Below are 25,657 nucleotides of genomic sequence, written 5' to 3'. Positions count from 1 at the left end.
AATAATTTATTAGATTTGTATGCCACCCCTCTCTGATGACAATATCATTCTGTACTCTCTATTCTACTGCAGGTTTGCAGTGATAACTATAATAGGTTCTCCTATATATAGTCTTCATTGTTTTTTCTGTGAAGAAGAAAAACAGATGAAATTAAAATAAGAGTTTTCCATATATATATTTCTTGGCAGAAATTATTATAGGGCGCATGCAGTAATACTATACATGGCAATTGGTTAGGTTTACTTTCTTTCTCTCTTTCTCCTTCTGTCGGAATACTGCTTGTTTTAATAAATCCTTAGCTTTTACACCCATGAGCTTTGCAGATGCTAAAGAAAAAAAATTATGTTAGGCTTTAATTAGAAACACTTCTCTCAATATACTTGAAAGTTCCAATAACACACACAAGTACTTCCTCTATAATAATCATTGCAAAATTAGGCTGCACATCTGGAGATTTGGATGAAATAAATTGATTTTAGGGTATAAATCTCCTTTGAGTTAAGAGCTGTTTATTTCACATGCTCAAAAACATATACACTGAAATCAAAACTGAATTAACTAACTGTGCCATCATTCAGCTTGTGGGAATGTAGTTATGCCTTCTCAGACAGTTCTCACGATTTACAACAGAAAACAATAATTTAAATCTGCAGACATATAAACAAAGATATTCCTCCTTTCTACAGAAAGCTCTTATGCCACTGAAAAGATAGTTTAGTTGTTAGGGAAACTTCCTACTACTACTACTACTCTTATAGACATGCCAAGAACTGAAGGTATTGGGTTGAAAGTATTGAGGAATGACATCACCTTTGCCCAGGGGGGTTCTTTTCAAGTCTCCGTTAAATGGTACCTATTTATTTACTCATGGTTGCCTGCTTTTCAACTGCTGGGTTGAGAGGAGGTGGAGCATAAGACTGGAGCTCACCCATCTCAGAAGCAACTGGCTCTCAAATTCAAGCCTGATGGGTGTCAGTCCAGTGTCCAAACCATGTGAGCCATCATGCTCAATCCATTTCCTAATACATGTGAGATATAATGCAGAATGCTGCTCCATAATGTTTGAAATTTGCTTTGACAAGATCTGTGCATCTCATCAACACTCTTCAAACATTTTTTGAAGGACCCCAAAGCACAAATATTTATTCATAGAGTAATTTTATTCTTCAACCATAAATTTATTTTACACTTGTAGGCTGTAACGTTAAGTTGGTACTGTTTCAGTTGTGAATGTTGCCAAATATATATTGTAGGCAAATCATATACTGAAACAGCCTTTAGAAATCAACTGATTCAAAGTATTGATCCCTTGTTTGGCCAAACCATTCCAGTAAAGCATCTTCACCCTAATTTTCCAGTTAGGGTTATTCTATTCTAACCATATTTTCATATCATTTGGGATCAAGTGTAGCCACTTAGCTATGAATAACAATATATTCAAGATTGGAAAATAGATCCTCTCTTTAATATGACTGAATTATAAAATTTTCAAGATTTCTAGAATGTTATACAGTATATTTATTGTCCAGGTACACCTAAGGGAGGAAATATTCATAAAAACTGTTGTCTCAAAACAACATAAATGTTAAAATAAGAAGCCAATTATATGTTTGGAAATCTGGTAAATTAAATCTGCCTTCAATGCATTTTTAATGATAATCTCAATTTAGCTAGTGATATTATTTAACCAGCTGTAGAATCCCATTTTTGTCTTATTAGTCCATCTCTCTTGGTGATGTAAAGAGTTATGTGTAAAACAGCAGTACATTTGTGAAATTATTCCAAGTAGGAAAGTCAAAACTAAAGATAATATTGTTGCAAAAACATATCCCGACAAGTGTTAAAATAAATACTTTCCTTACTCCAAATCAGTATTTCCAACTTTAGCAAGATTAGGATTTGGGACTCAACTCCCAAATCCCCCAGCCAGTTAGAATCCACACAGCTAAAAGTTGCCAAAGTTGAGAAACACTGATATAAAATGTGAGTTCTTATTGTTCTTGGTTGTTTTCTTGCACATATTTCATTACCCAACCTGGTGACATCATCAGTGCTAGAAGGTTATATATTGTGTTCTTTTAGCTTTCTGATTGTCTCTTTTGAATGCTATAAAGCAGGGGAGTCAAACTTATGTCATCACGGCAGCCTCACATGATATATTGGAATGTTTTTCCCCTTCGCTAACTGGGTATGGACATGGCCAGTGCATGGCACATCTGGGCCAGGAGTTTGACATTTCTGCTAGAAGGTAAAGATAAATAAGATAAACAACATATACATTTCATTCAAAACAGACAATCAAAAAGCTAGGCAGCAACAAATACCAGAGAAGTAGAAAAACTACCAACTCAGTAAACAACAGTTATCAAAGAGCAATCAAGACCATGTCTACAAACACTGATACTTGTATATTAACAGAGAACAAATTCTAGAACAGGTAGGTAAGGAAACCACTGCAACAAAACAACCAAGCTCAAAGTCCACCAAGGACTTCACGGTTCAACCCTGAGCTATAAATATTCTCCACTACAGGTACTGACATAAAACTGATTGAAACAGTAATGACTGCAAAATAGGAATGCAATGGATAACAAAAATGGGGAGACTTCTTTTAACAATAATACAAGACCTTCCTGTTTGATACATAATTAACTTGGTCGCACAATAATATGCCCATTTATCCAGAACATAGACACATGAATGGGCTGCACATATTCAGAAGGCTTGGGTCACAAAATTTGCTTAGAAACAAAGAAACATAGAAGACTGACAGCAGAAAAAGACCTCATGATCCATCTAGTCTGCCCTTATACTATTTTTTTGTATTTTATCTTAGAATGGATTTATGTTTATCCCAGACATGTTTAAATTCATTTACTGTGGATTTACCAACCATGTCTGCTGGACGTTTGTTCCAAGGATCTACTACTCTTTCAGTAAAATAATATTTTCTCATGTTGCTTGTGATCTTTCCCCCAACTAACTTCAGATTGTGTCCCCTTGTTCTTGTGTTCACTTTCCTGTTAAAAACACTCCCCTCCCTTCTTAGTGACAAATAATTGTTAAGGTTTTGCACAATCATAATATATGTAGTATTGTCTACAACAATCTTTCTAAATCTGATATCCTCGCTATATATGAGACTAAAATTGCCAGAGGTCCGAAGTTATATGTCTTTCACTCAGTAATGGGCCCTACACGATACGAATGGGATTGGTGATCCATTAGGACTTTTCAATGGGTTCCGGGGGCCGGCCCAGCTGCACACACCCCCAACACGTGTGTTTGTGCCCCCATGCGAATTTTCGCTTCTGAGCATGTGTCCGAAGCGAAATCTCACGCGAGGATGCCAATGCGGGTGAGATTTTGGCATAAAGGACAAAGATTGCCAAAATATCACCTGCGCGAGCATCCTCATGCAAGATATCACTTCGGGTACATGCGCAGAAGTGAAATCTCATGTGGGGGTGCGGACACACGTGTCGGGATCCCGTACTGGTAGGAAAAAGTAAGTTTCTCAACCCTGCAAATTTTAAGAAGGTTGGACTTTCTGGCTGGGGAATTCTGGGAGTTGCAGTACCAGAATCTCAAACTTATCTCCCAGAATCTCCCAGAATCTCCCAGAATCTCAAAGTTATCAAACTGAAAAATACTGGCTTGGGAATTTATGGAAATCCAGTCCATTGTATCTTTAGAGTGTTAAATTTGAGAAAGATATTCTATACCAGTGATGCGCACACCCATAATTCAATGGCTGGGGAGGGCAAAACAGCTTCCACCACCCTTCTGGAGGCCAGAAATGGCCTGTTTCCCAACTTCTGGTGGGCCCAGTACGCTCGTATTTCGCCCTCCCCAGGCTCCAAAGACTTCCCGGGAGCCAGGAGAGGGTAAAAACACCCTCCCCATCTCCCTGGAGGCACTTTTGAAACAAAAAATGCCCACCCAGTGCCTCTGTGCATGCCAAAAATAAGCTAGCCGGCACACACATGCACCTTGGAGCTGAGCTAGGGCAATGGCTCATGTACCAGCAGATATGGCTCTGCGTGCCACCTGTTCTACACTATTAGCAACTTTCAAGAACTCAATGCGTTCCAGGAATAAATTTGCTCTGTTAGTGACCCAATGCCTTTCTGTCTGGTAATTTGCAAAAATGTCCTTCTAGAAATCTCTCGGGTCTTTAAACATCAGTCCTCATGTTGATAATTAAACTGACATCCTTGCACTATAAAGGGGCTACTCACCATGAAAAGCAATAATAAATTGTACATCTGCTTTTAATGGGCTTAGAAACTTGCAGCCTGAAAATCAGTTGCATTATACTGGTGCTAAAAAGAAGTCTTAAGAAGATAGTAATTGTTATAACTGAATCTGAGTCTCCTTCTCTAAAGTCTGAATTTGGCTCATCTGCACTCAGCAGCTTTTTAGCTTTTCTACTGAACAAATGTTATTGGCAAAGGAAATAGAAAATCAATGTAAATACATTTAAGCAGAATAAAATGTTTCTGTGCAGCATACTGTATAAAAACCTGCTTTAGCCAGGGATAAGTGTTATGTGTTTATAAACTGTAGATTAGACAGGATTAAAGGAGCTCAGCCTATGTTTGAAAATCTTTATTTTCTCAGCAGTCTCATAAAACTGATGTTCTTTTTTTCTGCAAAAACTGTTCTTCATTAATTCTGGCATAACCAAATGGAGAATGGGAAAATTGGACTAGATTTGGGCTATAAAGATCATGGTAAATACAGTGGTACCTCTACCTAAGAATTCATCTACTTAGAGACTTTTCTAGATAAGAACTGGGTGTTCAAGATTTTTTTGCCTCTTCTCAAGAACCATTTTCCACTTACAAACCCAAGCCTCTGAAACTGTAACTGGAAAAGGCAGGGAGAAGCCTCCGTGGGGCCTCTCTAGGAATTTCCTGGGAGGAAACAGGGCTGAAAAAGGTGGGGAGAACTCTCCGTGTTGCCTCTCTACTAATCTCCTGGGAGGAAAGAGAGCTGGAAAAGGCCGGGAGAAGCCTCCGTGGGACCTCTCTAGGAATTTCTTGGGAGGAAACAGAGCTGGAAAAGGCAGGGTGAACTCTCCGTGTTGCCTCTCTAGGAATCTCCTGGGAGGAAACAGTGCTGGAAAAGGCGAGGAGAAGCCTCCATGGGGTTAGGAATCTCCTGAGAGGAAACAGGGCCGCCATCCTTCCTGTGGTTTCCCCAATTGCACACATTATTTGTTTTTACATTGATTCCTATGGGAAAATTTGCTTCTTCTTACAAACTTTTCTACTTAAGAACCTGGTCACAGAACGAATTCAGTTAGTAAGAAGAGATACCACTCTACTACATATTGAAATGATTTAGTTCTGTGATGAAGGCCAACCTATCTCCCTCAACGAAATCCTTATTTCAGGATAAACTTCTGAAATAAGGGTTAAACGAATTAAGTTCGTAAGTAGAGGTACCACTGTACTACATATTGAAATGATTTAACTGCAGAATATAGTAGAGAGAAAAACAAGTGGTGATGAAGGCCAATTTACCTCCCTCAATAAAACCCTTATTTCAGGATAAACATCTCAGCTGAGATTATTCTGCAAGTTCAAAAGATGATTTCCAAAATACAGATTTTGGGATATAGAAAATAACTTGGTTTGTTCATCTCCTATTTCTTGAAACTGAAATAAAGTCTTTTGCATCTATCTAAAGTTTAGCAGCCAGGGATTTTAGGTATGCAACAGGAAACCTATTCTGAATGCCTGCCCCATACTTCCCCTTAAGCAAACTGAAGAAATTAAAACCCAAATATATAATTTATCTACCCCAATCACAAGGATGGACAGATTGCCTGAACAAGCTCTTTCTTCCTGAGTACTTTTTTCAAGCACCTCTGGAAAGTGCTGACTGCAAGTTAACAAGCTCAGCTCTGTGACCTTAATTAGTTGATTAGAGCCTTATGGCCAGCTGTCTCTGTTGCCTGACACTGACAAGATCGCAATCAGTTTTACACGAGATACTTTAGTTTGCCTCCTTAGTGCCTCATGGCTCACAGCAGAAGTGCTCTAAGCAAATAGCAGCACAAATATATTCCTTTCAAACTGTATTCCCCATTGTGTGTCTGTTTACTCTCTTATAATCCTTTCCTCTCCAATAATGTAAATACAAACATCATCCCATTCTTACTAATTATCCCAGAGCCAGGATGAGCATTCGAAAAGGGGAAGAGAGATAGAGTGTTATAAAATTTGCTCTTTTTCTTGGCTTCCTTATGAATCAAGTTCTGAAAATCTTCCCTGTTCTTTAAACTTCCCTGATAGTTTGGGGCCATATCCTTCTGATGGGTTGGGATTAGGGTATGTCACTAATAACAAATCTAATCTTGCATAGGTTCTTCTTCAGTAATATCACACTACTAACCAGGGCATACAAAACATTTGCCAGACCAATCTTTGAATACAGCTCATCTGTTTGGAACCCACACTGCATATTGGACACAAATACATTAGAAAGTGTCCCGAGATACTTTCTTAGAAGAGCCCTCTACTCCGTTACTCCCAACATTATACCTTACACAACCAGACTTGAAATCCTGGTCCTTTGTTTTGCAATGGTCAGATTTGCTCTTATTGTGCATCACTCTGTTGATGCAAACTGCCAAAATTCAGTAGCACAATTTGCTCATTCACTACAACATTTTCATATCATTTCAAATTATTTTTTTTGGGGGGGGGGGAGTATAAGACCTAAATGTTTTCTTTTTATATAGTATTTTATAACACTGAAAATAAAGACAGTTTGTTATTTGTTAGTCCTTGAGCTGCTACAACAGAATTTGTTGCTTTTATAACTGAATAATAAAGCTAATTCTTTAACTTTAGGATTAAATCTGGTATGATAAGCTTTGGTTTATAAGGTATGCCACAAGTGGCTGGATTTATATAACAATTTTAAGTCATAAAGCATGGTTTGGAAATCCCAATAGCTGAATTGCCAAGACAAATGCAGATACGCTAGGTAATAATTTAGGATGTTCTGTGAATTCAGCCTAGATGAGTTATAATTCAAAGATAATTAATCTCTTCTTTTCTCTGCTGCCTAAAAACTGCACCATTTTTTTCTGGATACATCCAAAGTATAGTTTTTTTTAAAGACCCCATATTTTCCATATTATTACAGTGGTACCTCTACTTACGAAAATTCATTCCATGACCAGGTTCTTAAGTAGAAAAGTTTGTAAGAAGAAGTACTTTTTCCCATAGGAATCAATGGAAAACAAATAATGTCTGCGAGTGGGGAAACCACAGGGAGGGCGGAGGCATTGTTTCTTCCCAGGAGATTCCTAGAGAGGCCACATGGAGGCTTCTCCCCGCCTTTTCCAGCTCTGTTTCCTCCCAGTAGATTAGTAGAGAGGCAACACGGAGGGTTCTCCCCACCTTTTTGGCCCTGTTTCCTCCCAGGAAATTCCTAGAGAGGCCCCATGGAGGCTTCTCTCTGCCTTTTCCAGTTCCAGTTTCAGAGGCTTGGGTTTGTAAGTGGAAAATGGTTCTTAAGAAGAGACCAAAAAATCTCGAACACCCAGTTGTTAACTAGAAACGTTCGTAAGTAGAGGCATTCATAGGTAGAAGTACCACTGCATTTTCAAATAAAGGATTTTCTTTTTCCTTTAAATTAATCAATTTTTGAGCAGATTTTAACAAAGCTATGAATTGGTTAGGGCAGTAATTATCTGTGTCATCAACTATTCTGGTTAGGAACAATGTATGGTGCATTGGAGACACATTTCCCATTATGATTTGGCAGTAAGAAATGTAACTGAACAATAGATTATTTTTTTAGAAATATAGAATGAGATTTGCAACATACAATTTCGGCAACAAAAGTGCAGAAGAGAGGAGAAAATTAAAACATGAAAACATTTAACGTTGCAAAGGCATCTGTTAATAAAACAAATAGTTTGTAACAATAGTGGATGGAATAGTTTGTGACTATGGAGAAAGACGAAGAGAAAATCCAAGGGGATGACTCTTCTTCTTGTGCTATATCTGTCATCAGATGTTGACAATCATGTTGGCAATTCTATTTTTATCAACAGCCACACAAAAAAGAGCTGCTGGGTTTATCGAAACCAGTCCCTTAAATTTTGAAGCCATGGTGGTGTTTTTCTGCCTCAACCTTGTTTGCCTTCAATCTTTCTCTGGAAGATTAAGTGAAGTATGCTGTATTTTTCAGGGTGTCACAAAATATTCTAAGTTTTTCTTTTTTCTGATTTCCCTTGAGTTCCCCAAGTGTCTTATTACCTCCTCATTTCTGATTTTGTCAACCCAGCTTATACATAACAGCCACTTGTAAACCTACATTTCAAATACAGTGTTCCCTCGATTTCCGCGGGGGATGCGTTCCGAGACCGCCCGCGAAAGTCGAATTTCTGCGAAGTAGAGATGCGGAAGTAAATACCCCATTTTTGGCTATGAACAGTATCACAAGACATCCCTTAACACTTTAAACCCCCTAAATTACCATTTCCCATTCCCTTAACAACCATTTACTCACCATTATTACTGGTACTCACCATTGAATAAGACACTTGGTGATCCTGATATTTATAAACATAATTATTTATTAACAATAATTATTATTTTTTGTTATTTGTTTGCAAAAATTATTAGTTTGGTGATGATGCATGATGTCATCGGGCGGGAAAAACCGTGGTATAGAAAAAAATGTGAAGTATTTTTTAATTAATATTTTTTGAAAAACCGTGGTATAGACTATTCACGAAGTTCGAACCCACGAAAATCGAGGGAACACTGTACTTCTGGTCACTTCAAGTGACTTTCTGTCAGAGACCAACTTTCCACTACCTAGAGCAGGATAGAAAAGATGTAACATCTGAATAGGAAAATAATATTCTGAAGTGTCCCTTGTTTGCTAACTTGCTGACTGTGTTGCTGAAGAATATAAAGTCTTCCTAGGGCAAGGTATTTGCACTCTGAGGGATATATCAACTTTAACTTTTTATATACACTGCTCAAAACAATAACGGGAACACTTAAACAGCACAATATAACTCCAAATAAATCAAACTTCTGCAAAATCAATCTGTTCACTTAGGAAGCAACACTGATGAACAGTCAATTTTACATGCCGTTGTGCATATTCAATGTTGTACAGAACAAAATATTCAATGAGAATATTTCATTTAATCAGATCTATGATGCGTTATTTGAGTGTTCCCTCTTTTTTGAGCTATTTATTTGTTTGTTTGTTTGTTTGTTTGTTTGTTTATTTATTTATTTATTTATTTATTTATTTATTTATTTATTTATTTATTTATTTATTTATTTATTTATTTATTTATTTATTTATTTATTTATTTATTTATTTATTTGTTTGTTTGTTTGTTTGTTTGTTTGTTTGTTTGTTTGTTTGTTTGTTTATTTATTTATTTATTTATTTATTTATTTATTTATTTATTTATTTATTGGATTTGTATGCCGCCCCTCTCCGAAGACTCAGGGCGGCTAAGAACAATAATAAGACAGCATATAATAATAATCCAATATTAAAAACAATTAAAAACCCATTATAATAAAAACCAAACAGACATCAGACATACCATGCATAAAATTGTAACGGCCTAGGGGGAAAGAGTATCTCAGTTCCCCCATGCCATCTCATATTTATTTTGTACTCCCTTAAGAAATTATTAAAAGAGACTGTTGAATCCTCAGCATATTTCCTTATAATAAGCCACAGTACCAAGATAAATTAGGTTGGAAGGTTAGAACTGGAAACTGACATAAGCAAGTTCTCCATTCAAAGATGGTTCCCAGGATCTCCCCTTCTACCATCATTTCCTTCTCCTCTGCCTACTGTCAGATAGACAATGGATGTATATTTTTTCTATATTTATTACTCCTTAGGCAAGGGGTAAAAAGCCGAGGAACAAGAAGGTCCACTCATTGGTTTCATTTCTGCTTGTTCGTATCTTTAGGTTGATCACGGTTTTCCGCCTAAATAATTTGACTCAGTATCTTGTCCAACCTTCGGAATGGAAAGGAGGAGCTCAGCATAAGGATGACATTTCATGTGCAGCATTTTTACCTCCACAGACTCTTGTCACAGGTAGAGAAATGTTTAATGGCTGAACTAATGGCACTTCAGTGTAGAACTAGATCTGCTGTCTGGTCTAAGTTATCTATTGTATTTTGTGGAGCTTAATTGCTCCTGAAACATAGAAAGAAGAAATGAAATCATGCAATAAGACAATTATGGCTCTGACCTTCTATTATGCTCTTCAACATCCAACTCGGAGAAATCTGAGTACTGTGAAATTTCTTTCTAGATGGTCGTACATGAAAGAAAAATAAAAGAAATGAGTTTTAAGAAACATGAGAGTGGATATTATTATATAAAATCATAAACGTTTAAATGTTAGTTATCCATTCAAATGGAAAGCATATGTTCTACACTAGAATCTCAACCTCTTCCCATTCTACTCCTCTTATCAGTCTCAAAGGTACTTTTTTCAACTGGACTTTCTTGTTTTTTCTTTGAAGACCTTTTGCTTCTGGTCCATGAAGCTTTTCCAACTCTGACGGGAGAGTGGGGAATGGAATGGTTTATATTCCTTGTAGACAACTGGTCATTTCAGAGGATCATTGAAGTACTTGGAGGTTTAGAAGCTTCTTGGATGAAAAGAGAAACTTCTTCAAAGAAAAAAACAAGAAAGTCCAGTTCAAAAAAGCATTGTTGAGACAACCATGACTTGGATGATTGGTTGCCGATCAATTTCCGGTCACAATTCAAAGTGTTGGTTATGACCTATAAAGCCCTTCATGGCATCGGACCAGAATATCTTGGGGACCGCCTTCTGCCGCACGAATCCCAGCGACCGGTTAGGTCCCACAGAGTTGGCCTTCTCCGGGTCCCGTCAACTAATTAATGTCGTTTGGCGGGACCCAGAAGAAGAGCCTTCTCTGTGGCGGCCCCGACCCTCTGGAACCAGCTCCCCCCAGATATCAGAGTTGCCTCCACCCTCCTTGTATGTATGAGTGGTTCTTTAAATTGGGGGGTTTTTTTAGATTGTTTTAATATTAGATTCGTTTACATTGTCTTTTTATATTGTTGTTAGCTGCCCCGAGTCTTCGGAGAGGGGCGGCATACAAATCTAATAAATACAAATACAAATACAAATGAGTGAGAATCTCTCTACAGACGTTTAGCTATATAGTTTGGGATGAACACCCTTTGAATGGTATGGGAGTAGAAAGAGATTTCCAGAGAAAAAATTGCAAACTACAGAAATCAGGAGACTCCTACTCAGGAGAGGATCAAGATAAACCTCCAAGGACTTCATTAACCTTAAATCTTTCATTCCCCACTATCTTGTCAGACCTGAAGAAGCTTCTTGGAGGAGATGTGAAACATCTTCAAATAAAAGTCCAGTTGCTTCGTGAAAAAGTATCTTTGGGACAAACATTACCTGGATGACTGAGAATCCTTATTGGACTCCTCTTATCAGTATTAATTAACATCACTAAAAATATTCTTCAATAAATTTTTATAGGGTTACTCCCAAATGTGGTCTGGATAGACTTAGGATTGATTTCATTAAATAAACACAGGACACTTCAGGCTCTGTGGCTATATTTCTTTTATCTAAAATATTGTGCGAACTGAGCTATTCGTTCTTACCTGATTTTCCCCAGTGTTCACCACAATTGAGACTGTTATTGGTTCAGTTATTATGAAGTTGAATTAACAGCACTTTAATATTGGATGAGTATTTTAATTTACTTTTTTTATTTCAATAATCATTTTGTATCCTGTCAACATCTTCAAGAATTCCCTAGGGTTTACTAGCATAGCAATTAAAATGTCCATAGCAAGTTAAATTTAATAAGGATTAAAAATGGAACAGCCACAAGCAAGCAAGTTTCAGAAATAAAAACAAAAGAAGGAAAAGATTTAAATTTTAGAAAGTGGCTTTTGGATAGAGACCACTACTGAACCACTGCATCTCTGGCTGTCAATCCTGCTTGCCTCAACAGCTATTTTTCTCTGAAAAAATTGGATGTGCTGGGTAGGTTCTTCTAGTTGCAAGAGGACTCCTACTAAAGTCAATTTATCAAGCTGTATGAGGCTTAGCACTTTGAACTGCCCCTGGTAATCTTTGGAAGAAAATGAAAAGTCCACTAGTCAGGTGTAATATGCAATGAACACTAGTTAATAAGTGGGCTGCTAGATTTTTTATTACTTGCAAGTTTTGATGAGTCTCTGGGGGAAGTCGCATGTAAAGCCCATTGCTGTAATCTAATATCATAGCACAGATTTGTTCAAATGTTTAATCAAATTAATTATTCATAATTAACAACAGAGTCATCTTTACCTACACACACACACACACAAACCTGATGTAGGGCATGGTTGGGGGGAGGAACTAACATCTTTTACATGTTGATAAAGTCATCACTGTCCATATTGACTTTCTGCTACTACTTTTCTTTTGCGGGATCTACAATTACCCCACTCTAATGCAAAGACTTCATACAAGGTTATAAAAATGGACTTGCACTTTTTACTGGTTCTTTTCACACCAGAATGGATTTGCCAAAAATAAAATAAAAATGAGAAGAAGGGTCTATTTTATTGCTGGATCCCATCCCATCAATGGTTTGATGCCACTGTATATGAACTTAAACTTGAATTGCTAGGACAAAAGAAGATATCAGGGATCACACCATTAAGTTGACCTAGTCTTTTTTATATATATTCACTTGTTCATCTGATTTGTATTTAAATATAAATTTTGCATTGCATTGTGTGCTTATTTTGCAAACAGAATGCCTTCTGGAGAAACAGAAAAGTACATGCCATGGGATCCTAAATAAGGTGTGTGTGTGTGTATGTGTGTGTGTGTGTGTGTGTGTGTGTGTGTGTGAGAGAGAGAGAGAGAGAGAGAGAGAAAGAGGTAGAGAGAGGGGGGAAGGAGACAGGGAGAGGGCCTGACTAATAATGAAGAAAACTAGAAAAAAAATTAGATGGGGCGTGAAATTAGACTGCATGAAACAATACATAGATCATGGTTTAATGACAATGATGATTCACAGCATTCTTAACCTGATTGGTAAAGATATAGACCCTGCATTCTGCAACATATTAAATTTGGCTATTTAGAATATTGTTAATTTTCTTATGTTTAGTTGTATGAACCCAATTGTAAGGTCAGTTTAGGGTTCATTATGTTGACTGAACCCAGTAAATGAGTTAATTCAGTAACTAGGGTAAGCGTGTTATATGCAATCCTCTGTGTAATACAGTTTTTGTTTTCTTATAGAAAACTGCAGCCATTCTAAGAACACTGAACATAATCTTTGTATACACCAAAACATGAAGCATTCAGCACTTCTCAATCTTATTTTCATCTTTGATTTATCTTTGCATACTATTTTTTTTGGTAATGCATTTACTTTTATGATTTAATTCAGGCAGTTCTGATGGTGAGATTGTTGTATGGAATAATAGTACTGAAAATGCCATCATGAAGCTTTCCTACAATCCTGGAAGATCATTGAGGTCTAACTCAGGTTAGTGAGCATCATAATGGGACATTGGTTTTCTTAGGCTTAGAAACTGTATAGGAAGGGGAATAGCAAATGACTTCACCTTTCATTGCATTGAACTTTTCTATTGTAGGTTGGTGCCTGCAAGGAATAGTCCAAACTGAAATAATTTGGGGGAACTGTCCATTAAGTGATGGTGCTGAATTATATTAGTTGAGCTGAGGCACTTGTGAGCTATATAATCAGTGATCATATTACAATGGTCAAGACTGTTAGAAATTGGAACCATGCTATTCAAGACATGTGACTGATACCCTCAATTGTCCATATTGGCATGAGACAAGAGATAGTAGTAGAATAGAATAGAATAAAAAATTTTATTGGCCAAGTGTGATTGGACACATAAGGAATTTGTCTTGGTGCATATGCTCTTAGCGTACATAAAAGAAAAAGATACATTTTATTTATTTATTTATTTATTATTTAGATTTGTATGCCGCCCCTCTCCGCAGACTCGGGGCGGCTCACAACAAGACACAACAAATCGTAAGAAATCCAAATAAATTTAAATATTTAAAAAATTTAAAAAGAACCCCAATATACTAACACACACACACACAAACATACCATGCATAAATTGTACATGCCCGGGGAAGGTGTTTTAGTTCCCCCATGCCTGACAGCAAAGGTGGGTTTTAAGGAGTTTACGGAAGGCAGGGAGAATCATGTGGTACAACACTTAATGATTGTCATAGGGGTCAAATAAGCAATGAAGAAACAATCAATATTAATAAAAATCTTAGGATACAAGCAACAAGTTACAGTCATACAGTCCTAAGTGGGAGAAAAAGGATGATAGGAACGATGAGAAAAACTAGTAGAAATACAAGTGCAGCTGGGCAGCTGCTATATACTGTATGTATAGTTAACATCCTATGTGTCTCCTATCATATTGCTGCTTGGTAAATTATCATTTGTTTTTAATCTAGCAAGGTTGCAATTATCTCATTCTATGAGATCAAGCAGGCTAGGGAAACTTTGATCTCTCAAATTAATACTAATGAGTTCCAGCTAGGAGACTGTTTATGCCTTTGCTTGTCAGAGTGACAAAAGGCAGCAACAACCAGGCTGTTCCTTATAGATTGTTTGCTAATTCCCCATCACATTGAAAACGATTGTTCCTGTTTATTGTGTCGTATCTATGTCAGCGTTTTTTTGCGTTACCATCTTCAGCAGGGAATATTTTCCTTAATTTCTGCCTTGTTTAAGTGCAAGATGATAAATAATTTGAGGGGGCTCCCTTGCAACTCAGCCTCTCCCCCCGAGGCTGTTCATAACCTGAGAAATTTCATTTGGCTGAGTCTTCACACACTAATGGTTATCATATATTAACCAACATGCCAGCAGGCAATTCATAATTGCTCCCCGTTCTACAAATCGCAGCTTCCATTATGGAAGAATAACTCGCATATATAAGACAGCGAGGTGAGAAGAGTTTGTTATAGAAGGGACAGAAATGTATCTTCAACTAACAGTACAGAATAGCTTGCCTTCCTTAAATTGCAGGGCAATTTTAAAAAGGGTCAGCTATATAAATTTTAATCTCATCAAATCTTGCTGTCAGGATAGCCTATAAGGCAGAAGGCAGAATAGTAAGAAAAAGTGACTTGATCTTCTGCACTTGTATCACTCACAAGAGGAGAAGCCTTTCTTTCTTTCTTTCTTTCTTTCTTTCCTTCCTTCCTTCCTTTCTTCCTCCCTTATTTCTTTCTTTCTTTCTTTTTCTTTCCTTCCCTCCCTCCCTCCCCTCTCCTCCCTCCCTCCCTCTTTCTTTCTTTCTTTCTTTCTTTCTTTCTCTTTCCTTCCTTCCTTCCCTCCCTCCCTCCCCTCTCCTCCCTCCCTCTTTCTTTCTTTCTTTCAACACAAATTGGAGGCTATCTAATCTTTACTAGATAAAGTAAGATATGCCAGAAAATCATTTTGTTATGAATAGAGCTGAAATAATGATGTTGGAAGAAGATGTCTAAGCCCTTAAGGATCTAAAATGTGTATGAAGACTGTAATGAACCAACCGAGAGCAATTTGGTGGCTGTAGAGCATTCCTAATTTAAAATGACCTCTGCCAGTCCCTGTCTAGCGTTGGATGATTCAGTATATTTGTTATGCAGAAGCCCATTAAATTGGTGTTATATTACCTGCAATTTTCTTATATTAAGAAGGAGAGGACTAAAAATATACTGCAGTACACATTTGAGAGAAAGATAGAGCCACGTTTTGTCTTTGAAGAGGTACCAAATGCAACGTATCAAAATTTCCAAGTGCCAGAATAAAACATTATACATTATCCATAAAATGTCTAATATATGTTTCCCTACATATTTAAAATCTTTCCCTTCTGTCTCATTCAAATAGATGTTTGGCAGTAACATTGCTAAGATCCCAGGGCCATACCCACAGCTTAAAGAGATTGTTTATGGCCTTAAAACATAAAACTTTATTTTGCAAAATCCCAGGGAGTATGAAGAGATAGGGGGGAAAAAACAAGGAGCAAAACATGGAATAAAATACAATATTCAGCACCTGTTACTTAATAATTATGCAGTATAAAAATTTACTTTGAAACTTGTCTGGTACCTGTGTGTTTCTGTGAATATAAGTGGTGGTGACAATAAGCTGGCCTTGAAAAAAAGAAAGAAAAAACAAGCATTAAGTGAATGGGAGACCACCAGAATATCGCAGGCCTATAGATTACTCTGGAAAAATCAAAACAAAAACAGTCATGGGATAAAATAATGACAAAATACTTCCAAATTGCTGACAAGAAAATTACATGGATATGTCTAGAGTTAAGCTGAATGAAAAATTCATTTATTTTTATCATGTTAGGTAGGTTTGCAATACATTTCAGCAATGATCAGTTCCCATTTAACTCTAATTAAAACCCATATAGAGGCACAATATGACCAGGGAGATTATTTGACTTTTTTTGTACTTTAGGATCAAAATGAGGGGACAATGCAATGGGATAACTTATTCTATTTCTGGATTCTTTTCTTTACAGTCCCCTATTCTAAAGTAGTGTTGCTTTCTGATTGTTGCCATTTTTAAAAGTTAGAATTATAAGATCATAAAAATGTGTATCTTGATGAGACTACAAGGATCAGATTGTGCAAACTTCTGCAATGAGCCGGAAAACAACCAATTAAATCATCTTGGAAAGATATCTGCTCTCCAGACCTCCAAGGCCCCATCAAATGACTACATAGCACACCCATCCTATCTAACCTAGTGGGATGGGGGAATCCCCTTATGGAGAGACAAGCCCACAAATAACATTCTACTAATTTTACATTTATACCACTATAGTAGGAACTTGTCAGTCTTTAAATTATAACTTTCAGCTTCTTTCCTTTTACAGAAACAAGAAAGCTAAAGGAGCTGAATACTTTTCCCTTTAAAAAAATCCCAGAAGCTTAACTAAGGGCCTAATTAAGATACTATTTTATCTCAACAGTATAAGCATAATTACTTGTGCTGAGATCTCTTGTAGTCTGGGAACCAAAAACCCACATAAATTGTTCTTACACCCAGAAAGATTTGGGGATTTTACTTCTCTTCTGACATTCTTATTTCACTCCCATGTTGCCCGTCCATATCCTTTTGAAACTGAACAGGCTTAGAGATCAGTTCTCCATGGATCACAAAAGCTATAATGCTTGAAAGCTGAAGAAATGAATAGAAAATCCCTTGGAGAGCACCAAAGTTCTCATATATATTAAAAAATAAGCCGTGTGGATCTTGGGCATGGTAAAATACAGAAATATAACACCATAAGGAGCCACAGTCTTTACCCAACTAGATCAAAATGTAATCAAAACAACCTGCTGTCCAAGTTAGCTCAAAAGCCAATAGATAAGATCATATAATTTTAGAGCCAGTTTTAAAGGTCTGTAGACTTAATTAGACTGCTTTTTAAAAGTCCCCAATGTTTCTATATACACTGCTCAAAAAAAAATAAAGGGAACACTTAAAACAACACAATATAACTCCAAGTAAATCAAACTTCTGTGAAATCAAACTGTCCCCTTAGGTAGCATCACTGATCGACAATCAATTTCACATGCTGTTGTGCACATTTATCTTTGTACAGAGCAATGTATTCAATGAGAATATTGCTTTCATTCAGATCTAGGATGTGTTATTTGAGTATTCCCTTTATTTTTTGGAGCAGTATATATTGTGGTATACCTCATATTTATTTTGTACTCCCTTAAGAAATGGTCGATTTGGGGTTTTCATGAGCTGTGTGCCTTGATCATCACAATTATGATAAATCATGACTTGAACTATTTTGCCTTTCATGTAATGACTATCTCTTATATATGAAGTGTTGTGGTTAGCTCTGGCCCAGCTCCTGCCCCAAGGATTGTGGATGTGGGGGAGACATCCACATGTTTCAGGCCTGTTTTACCCCTGGTGGAATCTGATGATGAAGGCTCCTCTGACCGAGAAGACATGAGTGGCAGGGAGGAGGAGAGTGTGGCAGACAGCTCAGAAGGAGATCAATTATCTAGCTCCTCCTTGTATTCAGAACAAGAGTTAATGATACAGCCACACATGCGGAGAGCGATGCATAGGCAACAACAACTGAGAGATTATTATCAAAGAAAATGAGGCCACCTGTGGTTGGGTGGGGCTGTGGTAATTAGTGAGGCTGCTATAAATAGCAGCCTGTGGGTTTGGCCATTGTGCAGGATTATCTGATCGTTGTGTTTTGTGCCTGCTTTACTGACTTTGACCTTTTGTGTGCTGATTTTTCCCCGCTTTGAAACTAAACCAGAGCAAAGTGTGTTTCACTTTGTGAAAGAAGAAGGACTGTGAATTGCATCACAGCTGCAAGCTAAGTATCACAGAACTGATAAGGGACTTGTACAAATTACCAGGTTGTTTGGAGACCAGTGCTCTTTACTATACCAAAAGAGGCTTAGCTTAAGTGACTTTTCATTATAAAGAACATTGTTTTGAATTTTCAAAAGTGTGTGTGTGTGAAATTTGTACCTGTGAATTTTTGGGAGGAGTCTACCAGAGAGCCCGACAGAACATTAAGTTTCACCTTTTAAGTTGCATTACTGAAATAAATGAACTTTTGCATGATATTCTAATTTTTCTTTTGTATTTGACATCATGCTCATTGTTGGCACCATGAAATCTGGCTTCCCCTCTCCTTCATATACACTAATCAGGTTGTTTTTTAAATTATTCCCCACAGGTTCTCAAATGCTACAGAACAAAACATCTGACAAACACATGAGGTCTGCAGCTAATCCTGAAGCTGAAAACTGCAATGCCATAACTAGACTTGTCTTCTTAGAGAGTAGAAATATCTCAGCCACAGGTAAACTATAAGTCCTTTCTGATAGCATTAGCATTTAGACTTTATAGACTGCTTCATAGTGACTTGCCCTATAAGTGGTTTACAGTGTCAATATATTGCCCCCAACAACCCGGGTCCTAATTTTACTGACCTTGGAAGGATGGAAGATTGAATCAACCTGATGCAGGCAGTCCCCAATTTACAGCAATTTGTTTAGCAACCTTTCAAAGTTACAGTGACACTGAAGTAAATAATGACTGGTTTTTGCATTTCAAGGAATAGAATAGAATAGAATAGAATTTTATTGGTCAAGTGTGATTGGACACACAAGGAATTTGTCTTGGTGCTTATGGTCTCAGTGTACATAAAAGAAAAAGATACATTTGTCAAGAATCATGTGATACAACACTTAATGATTGTAATAGTGGTCAAATAAGCAAATAGTGGTCAAATAATCAATATTAATAAAAATCTTAGGATACAAGCAACAAGTTACAGTCATACAGTCCTTTGTGGGAGGAAAAGGATGGTAGGAATGATGAGAAAAAACTAGTAGAAATAGAAGTGCAGATTTAGTAAAAATCTGACAGTGTTGAGGGAATTATTTGTTTAGTAGAGAGATGGCGTTTGGGGAAAAAACTGTTCTTGTGTCTAGTTGTCTTGGTGTGCAGTGCTCTGTAGCGACGTTTTGAGGGTAGGAGTTGAAACAGTTTGTGTCCAGGATGTCAGGGGTCAGTAAATAGTTGTATGATCTAAATTTGGGTGCTTGGCATTGGCATGTATTAACCAAGAGGTTGTAGCTTCTTGATTGATACATATGCAACCTTCCCAGCTACCTTTCAGCAAAGTCAATGGGAAAATGGGGGATAACTATGTGATTCATTTAATAAAACTACAGTGATTCACTTAAATACTGTGGCAAAAAATGATTAAAATCACTTAGTAACTACCTTGCTTCGTGATGGAAAACTTGGTCCCAATTGTGATCAGGGGTGGGTTTCAGGAGGTTCTGACCAGTCCTGGGCAACCAATAGTGGAAGTTTTATTTCAGAGAACAGGTAAATACCACCTCTGACTGGCCCCACCCCCATCTAGTCTCTGCTCCTGAGTCCAAGCTGATCAGGAGGAAATGGGGATTTTGCGATAACCTTATTTGTTTGTTTGTTTGTTTGTTTGTTTTTACTTACTTACTTACTTACTTACTTACTTACTTACTTACTTACTTACTTACTTACTTACTTATTAGAGTTGTACGCCCTCCGAGGACTCAGGGCGGCTCACAATATAACAAATCCAATACATTAAAACAACATCTAAAACCCATAACATTAAAACAATACAGCTCAGTCATACCATACACAAACCTATAATAGCCTAGGGGTAGCTCAGTTACCCCATGCCTGGTGACAAAAGTGAGTTTTGAGTAACTTATGAAAGGCAAGAAGGGTGGGGCCGGTTCTGATCTCCGGGGGGAGTTGATTCCAGAGGTCCGGGGCCGCCACAAAGAAGGCTCTTCCCCTGGGGCCCACCAGATAACATTGTTTAGTCAACGGGACCTGGAGAAGGCCAACTCTGTGGGACCTGGGATTCATGCGGCAGAAGACGGCCCCGAAGGTATTCTGGCCTGATGCCATGTAGGGCTGTATAAGTCATTATCAACATTTTGAATTGTGACCGGAAACTGATCCGCAACCAGTGCAGTCTGCGGAGTGTTGACGAGACGTGGGCGAATCTCGGAAGCCCCACGATAGCTCTCGTGGCCACATTTTGCACGATCTGGAGTTTCCGAACACTCTTCAGAGGTAGCCCCATGTAGAGAGCATTGCAGTAGTGGAACCTCAAGGTGATGAGGACATGAGCGACTGTGAGCAGAGATTCCCTGTCCAAATAGTGCCGCAACTGGTGCACCAGGTGGACCTGGGCAAACACCCTCCTTCCTCTGGTGCACCAGTGGAAATTGAGATTTTACAGTATGCTTCCCCTGCCATGCCCACCAAGCTACGCCAACTATGCCACACAACCCGCAACAAGTCATGTCCACGGAACTGGTAGTAAATTTTTTTGAATCCCACCACTGATTGTGATTGTAAGGCAAAGACCATATAAAGCTCCTTGGAGTAAGGTGATAAATTATCTAACTAAAATTTTAAAAAGAGGGCAGATTAGTGAGGACCGCAGAGGTTTCAGACAGATGAATAAAGGACTTTGATGATGAAACAGATGAACAATCACACTTGTCCTTGTCTTTTGATGTATCTGGACTTTTTTATTCAGTTCTGAATTATGATTCAGATTTGTGAATTTGTACAATGAAGTCGTAACATTTTTATTTTCAATCCTCCTCACAGTTCCTATATTTTTCATCCCAAAAGTTAGTTTTTAAAAATATTAAAACCTCCTTACTTTGTCCTAGATCTTCACAAACATAACAAATCCATTCATTTTGATAATTAATGAAATTCACCCCCCCCCCCTATTTCTGGAATTAACCTTCTCCCAAAATTAATGTTATCACTTACCAAAATATATAAATATTTCTAAGCAGGTTGTTCATTTGTTTTCTTTTTATTTGATTCAGAACTAAATTGTGTTTGATATAAAAGGTACATTCCATATGAGCAAATCTATGATGAAAGACTGGTTACCCAGAGATTGTCTAAGTAAATAAATATTGATTTATGCCTCTCTAAGTTGGAATAGCTTTGCAAGATGATGATGGAATTTCGGTCCAGTTGAGAGCTTTGCTGCAACTAATCTTCAGAAAACAAAGTAATTTCGCAGCCAGGTTTTTTTTCCAGATGTTTTTTGAATGAAAATATCATTGTTTCCCTCTAAGGTAAATTGGAATCTTTTTGCAGATTTATGTCCAATGATTTGAGAAATCTGTTGCTTTAAGAATTATTTAGGATTCTTTGGTGCCCATAAAGTACATAAAACTGACAAGGGGAACTTTTCTTTGCCAAAGTAAAAACCATTTATATGAAGATTTACAGTGCCGTGTACAGGTTTTGTAAATAGAAAATAAAAAAAATCGGGGAAATATGTTTCTAAGGCTTAATTTCTTACTGTGATAGCTTCTCTCGGTGTGAGAAGGCAAAGGATTGCTGCATATTTCACTGCTGGTGGAAAGCTGCAGTATTAAAATGAAGACTAAAAGCCACACAACGCCCATCTAGCAAACTTCCCTTGCAATAAAAACGGCTCATGATGAAAAAAGAACTACTGCATTTAGAAAGTTAAACCAAATGCATAATTTTATTTTACTATTCTCAGAAAGAACATGTAAGAGGAAGACTTCAAGATTAAGGTTTTAATCTTATAAATATTTGCACAAATAGAACAAATGGAATAGAGTACATTCATGGGACAAAACCAATGACCCCCCTCTCTCCCCCTTTCTTCCCTCCCTCCCTCTCTCTCTCCCCCTCTCTCTCCCACCCTCTCTCCCTCCCCCTCTCCCTCCCCCTCTCTCTCCCCCTCTCTCTCCCACCCTCTCTCCCTCCCCCTCTCTCTCCCGCCCTCTCTCCCTCCCCCTCTCTCCCCCTCTCTCTCCCACCCTCTCTCCCGCCCTCTCTCCCTCCCCCTCTCTCTCCCGCCCTCTCTCCCTCCCCCTCTCTTTCCCCCTCTCTCTCCTGCCCTCTCTCCCTCCCCCTCTCTCTCCCGCCCTCTCTCCCGCCCTCTCTCCCTCCCCCTCTCTCTCCTGCCCTCTCTCCTGCCCTCTCTCCCTCCCCCTCTCTCTCCCATCCTCTCTCCCTCCCCTCTCTCTCCCCCTCTCTCTCCCACTCTCTCTCCCGCTCTCTCTCCCGCTCTCTCTCCCTCCCCCTCCCTCCCCCTCTCTCTCCCGCCCTCCCGCCCTCTCTCCCTCCCCCTCTCTCTCCCGCCCTCTCTCCCACCCTCTCTCCCTCCCCCTCTCTCTCCCGCCCTCTCTCCCACCCTCTCTCCCTCCCCCTCTCTCTCCTGCCCTCTCTCGGAATTACTGTAGCAGTCTAGAGATGCACCAAACCAAGGTCCAAGCAGCCCGATGGGCTTAGGCTAGTCAAATAATCTATTTTTATGCATTGAATTGAGCCAAGCATCATGGACCTATTTTTTTTATGCCTCCTTGTCTTCCTATTTTAGGTGGAGCCAACCTTGTCTCTTGTGGAGGTGTAGGTTGGGTCCGGTTTTGGAATACACAAAGAAGCAAGCTATTAGCAGAATTTGAAGCTCACAGCGGAGTGGGATCTATTATTATGACAACAGAAAAACGAAACCAGTACCTCATCACAGCCGATCTGGTTGGATGTCTAAAAATATGGCACATAGAGGTAAGAGGAAGGATTTCTGTATTGACTTAATGGAATTGAAGCAAGCAATACACATAATGCTCCTTATGTGGAACATATAGTTTTAAGATCGTAATACAATTTCTCAGGATTTTTTAGAAAACAACTTCTATGTGTTTCAGTTCTTGGTCACGGCTCGGGATTTGAACGTATGTTTCCCTGATCAAATTCAAGTACTAGTCATTACGACAACCTTCCTATCAGGCCTGAAGCCAATTTGGGAGCGTCTTCAGGGCTGCCACAGCCAGGCCTGCTGAAGCTGTGATGGGGGAGATAGAGATAGATGATGATGATGATGATGATGATGATGATAATAATAATAATAATAATAATAATAATGATGATAATAATATTGATAATAATGATAATAATGATAATAATGATAATGATATAATGGTAATGGTAATGGTAATAATAATAATAATAATAATAATAATAATAATAATAATGGGCGGCACCCCATGGCCCTTTCAATAAATTGTTGAGGAGCCCGGACGTGGCGAAAAGACTGCAGCAGTGGAGGATGAAGGGAATAGATAGAGCGCCCCTCTGCTGACCGCCATCCTCCCTCCAATGCTTCTGCACAAATAAGACTGACTCCGCCCGCCCCCTCCCTTGTTCCATTCCAAACCACAATCTGTGCAGAAGTGGGTGAGGAGGAGGTAGGATCTCGCTCGGCGGGGGGACACTGTGTCTGTTTCCCTCACCTTCCGAGCAACAGTAGATTTGTATGGGTTCGGGCTCCGCCAATAGCGGTGCCAGGCCGGGCCTCTAGCTCTATACTCCCAAAGGCCATGATTCTCTCGGGGCAGCTGCCATCACTGCTCTGAGAGATGCCTGTGGTGTAGGAGACCACAGCAGGCCATGTGGCCAGAGCTTGGGAAGTGCTGTTGATGCTGGCTGGGGTGGTGAGATTTGGCTGCTGCACAGGCGCAGAAGTCGAATTTCACATGCACAGTGCATGCATGGACTGCACTGATGGAGTTGCACACACAGCTCTGTTTTTGCAGGTGGTACTGCATTCCACGCCATGGTGGCTGTTGCCCCTCCCTAGTTACACATCATACTAAAATAAAACCAGGCCAAGTTTTTATGAACATGACTTCTGAATCTTATTCAGACATTATACGTATGAAGAAGTCCAAAAGGTGAGCAAGCCCACAACAAATATCATACACACTGTATAGCATCTCTCTTTACACACCCATCAAGCATGCATCCTTTGCATGCATATTTTTTACCCTACAGCTCTGTATTTTGCATGTCAAGTCATAACTATGAAGAAAAATTGATGTATAGAGTTGTATGCAAGAGGCATATTTCTACTTTATGTGAATGCCACATTATATACTTTTTGTTGAGTTTGAAATGGAATTGTTAAAATGGTTGTTGTTGGGGGTAAAATAAGAGGGAGACTGAGAATCAGATTCAAGATATTTTTTTTTACAAAAGTAATAAAAGTGGGATATACATTCTGGGAGGAAGTGTTTCTGAGTAATTATGAATTATGGAACCTCCATGTTCTGTAGACGTTGGCTATTAAATAACCAGAAATGATTTCCAAGTACAAACAAAGCAAACAGACAAAAGAATTGTCTTAATTTGGGGTTTCTTAGATTCACCTGGACACTAATGGAAAAGGATGCTGAACCAAATGCCTGTTTCTGATGCCGTTGATTCATGTTCTTTTGAATACAGCAGCTCTCAGCATAGCTGATAACATAGATCTTTCCATTCAGTTGTTGCTCTCCAAGGAGTTCAGTGATCAATCATGTTTGCCAATTGCCATAGCTACAATATAGGCGACTATATTCATATATACACTGTTAGGATATGGGGCCATGTAAATACAGTGGTACCTCTACTTAAGAACTTAATTCGTTCCGTAACCAGGTTCTTAAGTAGAAAAGTTTGTAAGTAGAAGCAATTTTCCCCATAGGAATCAATGTAAAAACAAATAATGTGTGCAAACCCATTAGGAAAGAAATAAAAGATCGGAATTTGGGTGGGAGGAGGAGGAGGAAGAAGAGGAGGAGGAAGAAGAGGAGGAGGACAGTCGCTGCCCAGAGCGAAGGGAGCGTTTCTTTTCTCTGGATGCTGGCAGAGGTTTATTCCCTCTCCAAGCGCCCCAGAGAAAGGAAAATGCTTTGTTCACTCTGGACTGCCAAAGCTTCCTTAAGCACCACTGAAAGGTTCCTCTGGCAGCCCAGAAAAGCCAGAGATGGCCAGGATTAAAGGGGGAATGGCAGGAAACTGGCCGGGCCTGCGTGCCGCACTCAAATTTTCTGGGAAATTTTTCTGGGCTCAGGTTCTTAAGTAGAAAATGGAAATAAAATAAAATAAAAATTCAAATGACCTGAAAGCATGTAAATGTATTAAAATAGTTTATTTTTCTATAATTACA

General features: G+C 38.5%; 1 protein-coding gene across 5 annotated transcripts in view; it reads left to right on the top strand.

Annotated features, from left to right (window-relative positions):
- WDR49 (WD repeat domain 49) overlaps nt 1-25,657 on the top strand; it is a 147,259-nt gene that overhangs the window by 91,314 nt on the left and 30,288 nt on the right. For all 5 annotated transcript variants that reach the window (XR_011559239.1, XR_011559240.1, XR_011559238.1 and 2 more), the window contains exons 11-14: nt 9,984-10,114; nt 13,480-13,578; nt 18,824-18,949; nt 23,048-23,235. Coding sequence is in view for 1 of the 5 variants with exons in the window: in XM_070753568.1 (XP_070609669.1) it covers nt 9,984-10,114; nt 13,480-13,578; nt 18,824-18,949; nt 23,048-23,235 (544 nt within the window). In the remaining 4 variants the exon portion in view is untranslated. The remainder of the gene's footprint in view (nt 1-9,983; nt 10,115-13,479; nt 13,579-18,823; nt 18,950-23,047; nt 23,236-25,657) is intronic.

The sequence above is a fragment of the Erythrolamprus reginae genome, chromosome 5 (assembly GCF_031021105.1).
Source record: "Erythrolamprus reginae isolate rEryReg1 chromosome 5, rEryReg1.hap1, whole genome shotgun sequence".
Lineage (NCBI taxonomy): Eukaryota > Metazoa > Chordata > Lepidosauria > Squamata > Dipsadidae > Erythrolamprus > Erythrolamprus reginae.
The sequence above is the reverse complement of the archived record's forward strand: the minus strand, read 5'-3'. Positions and strand labels throughout refer to the sequence as shown.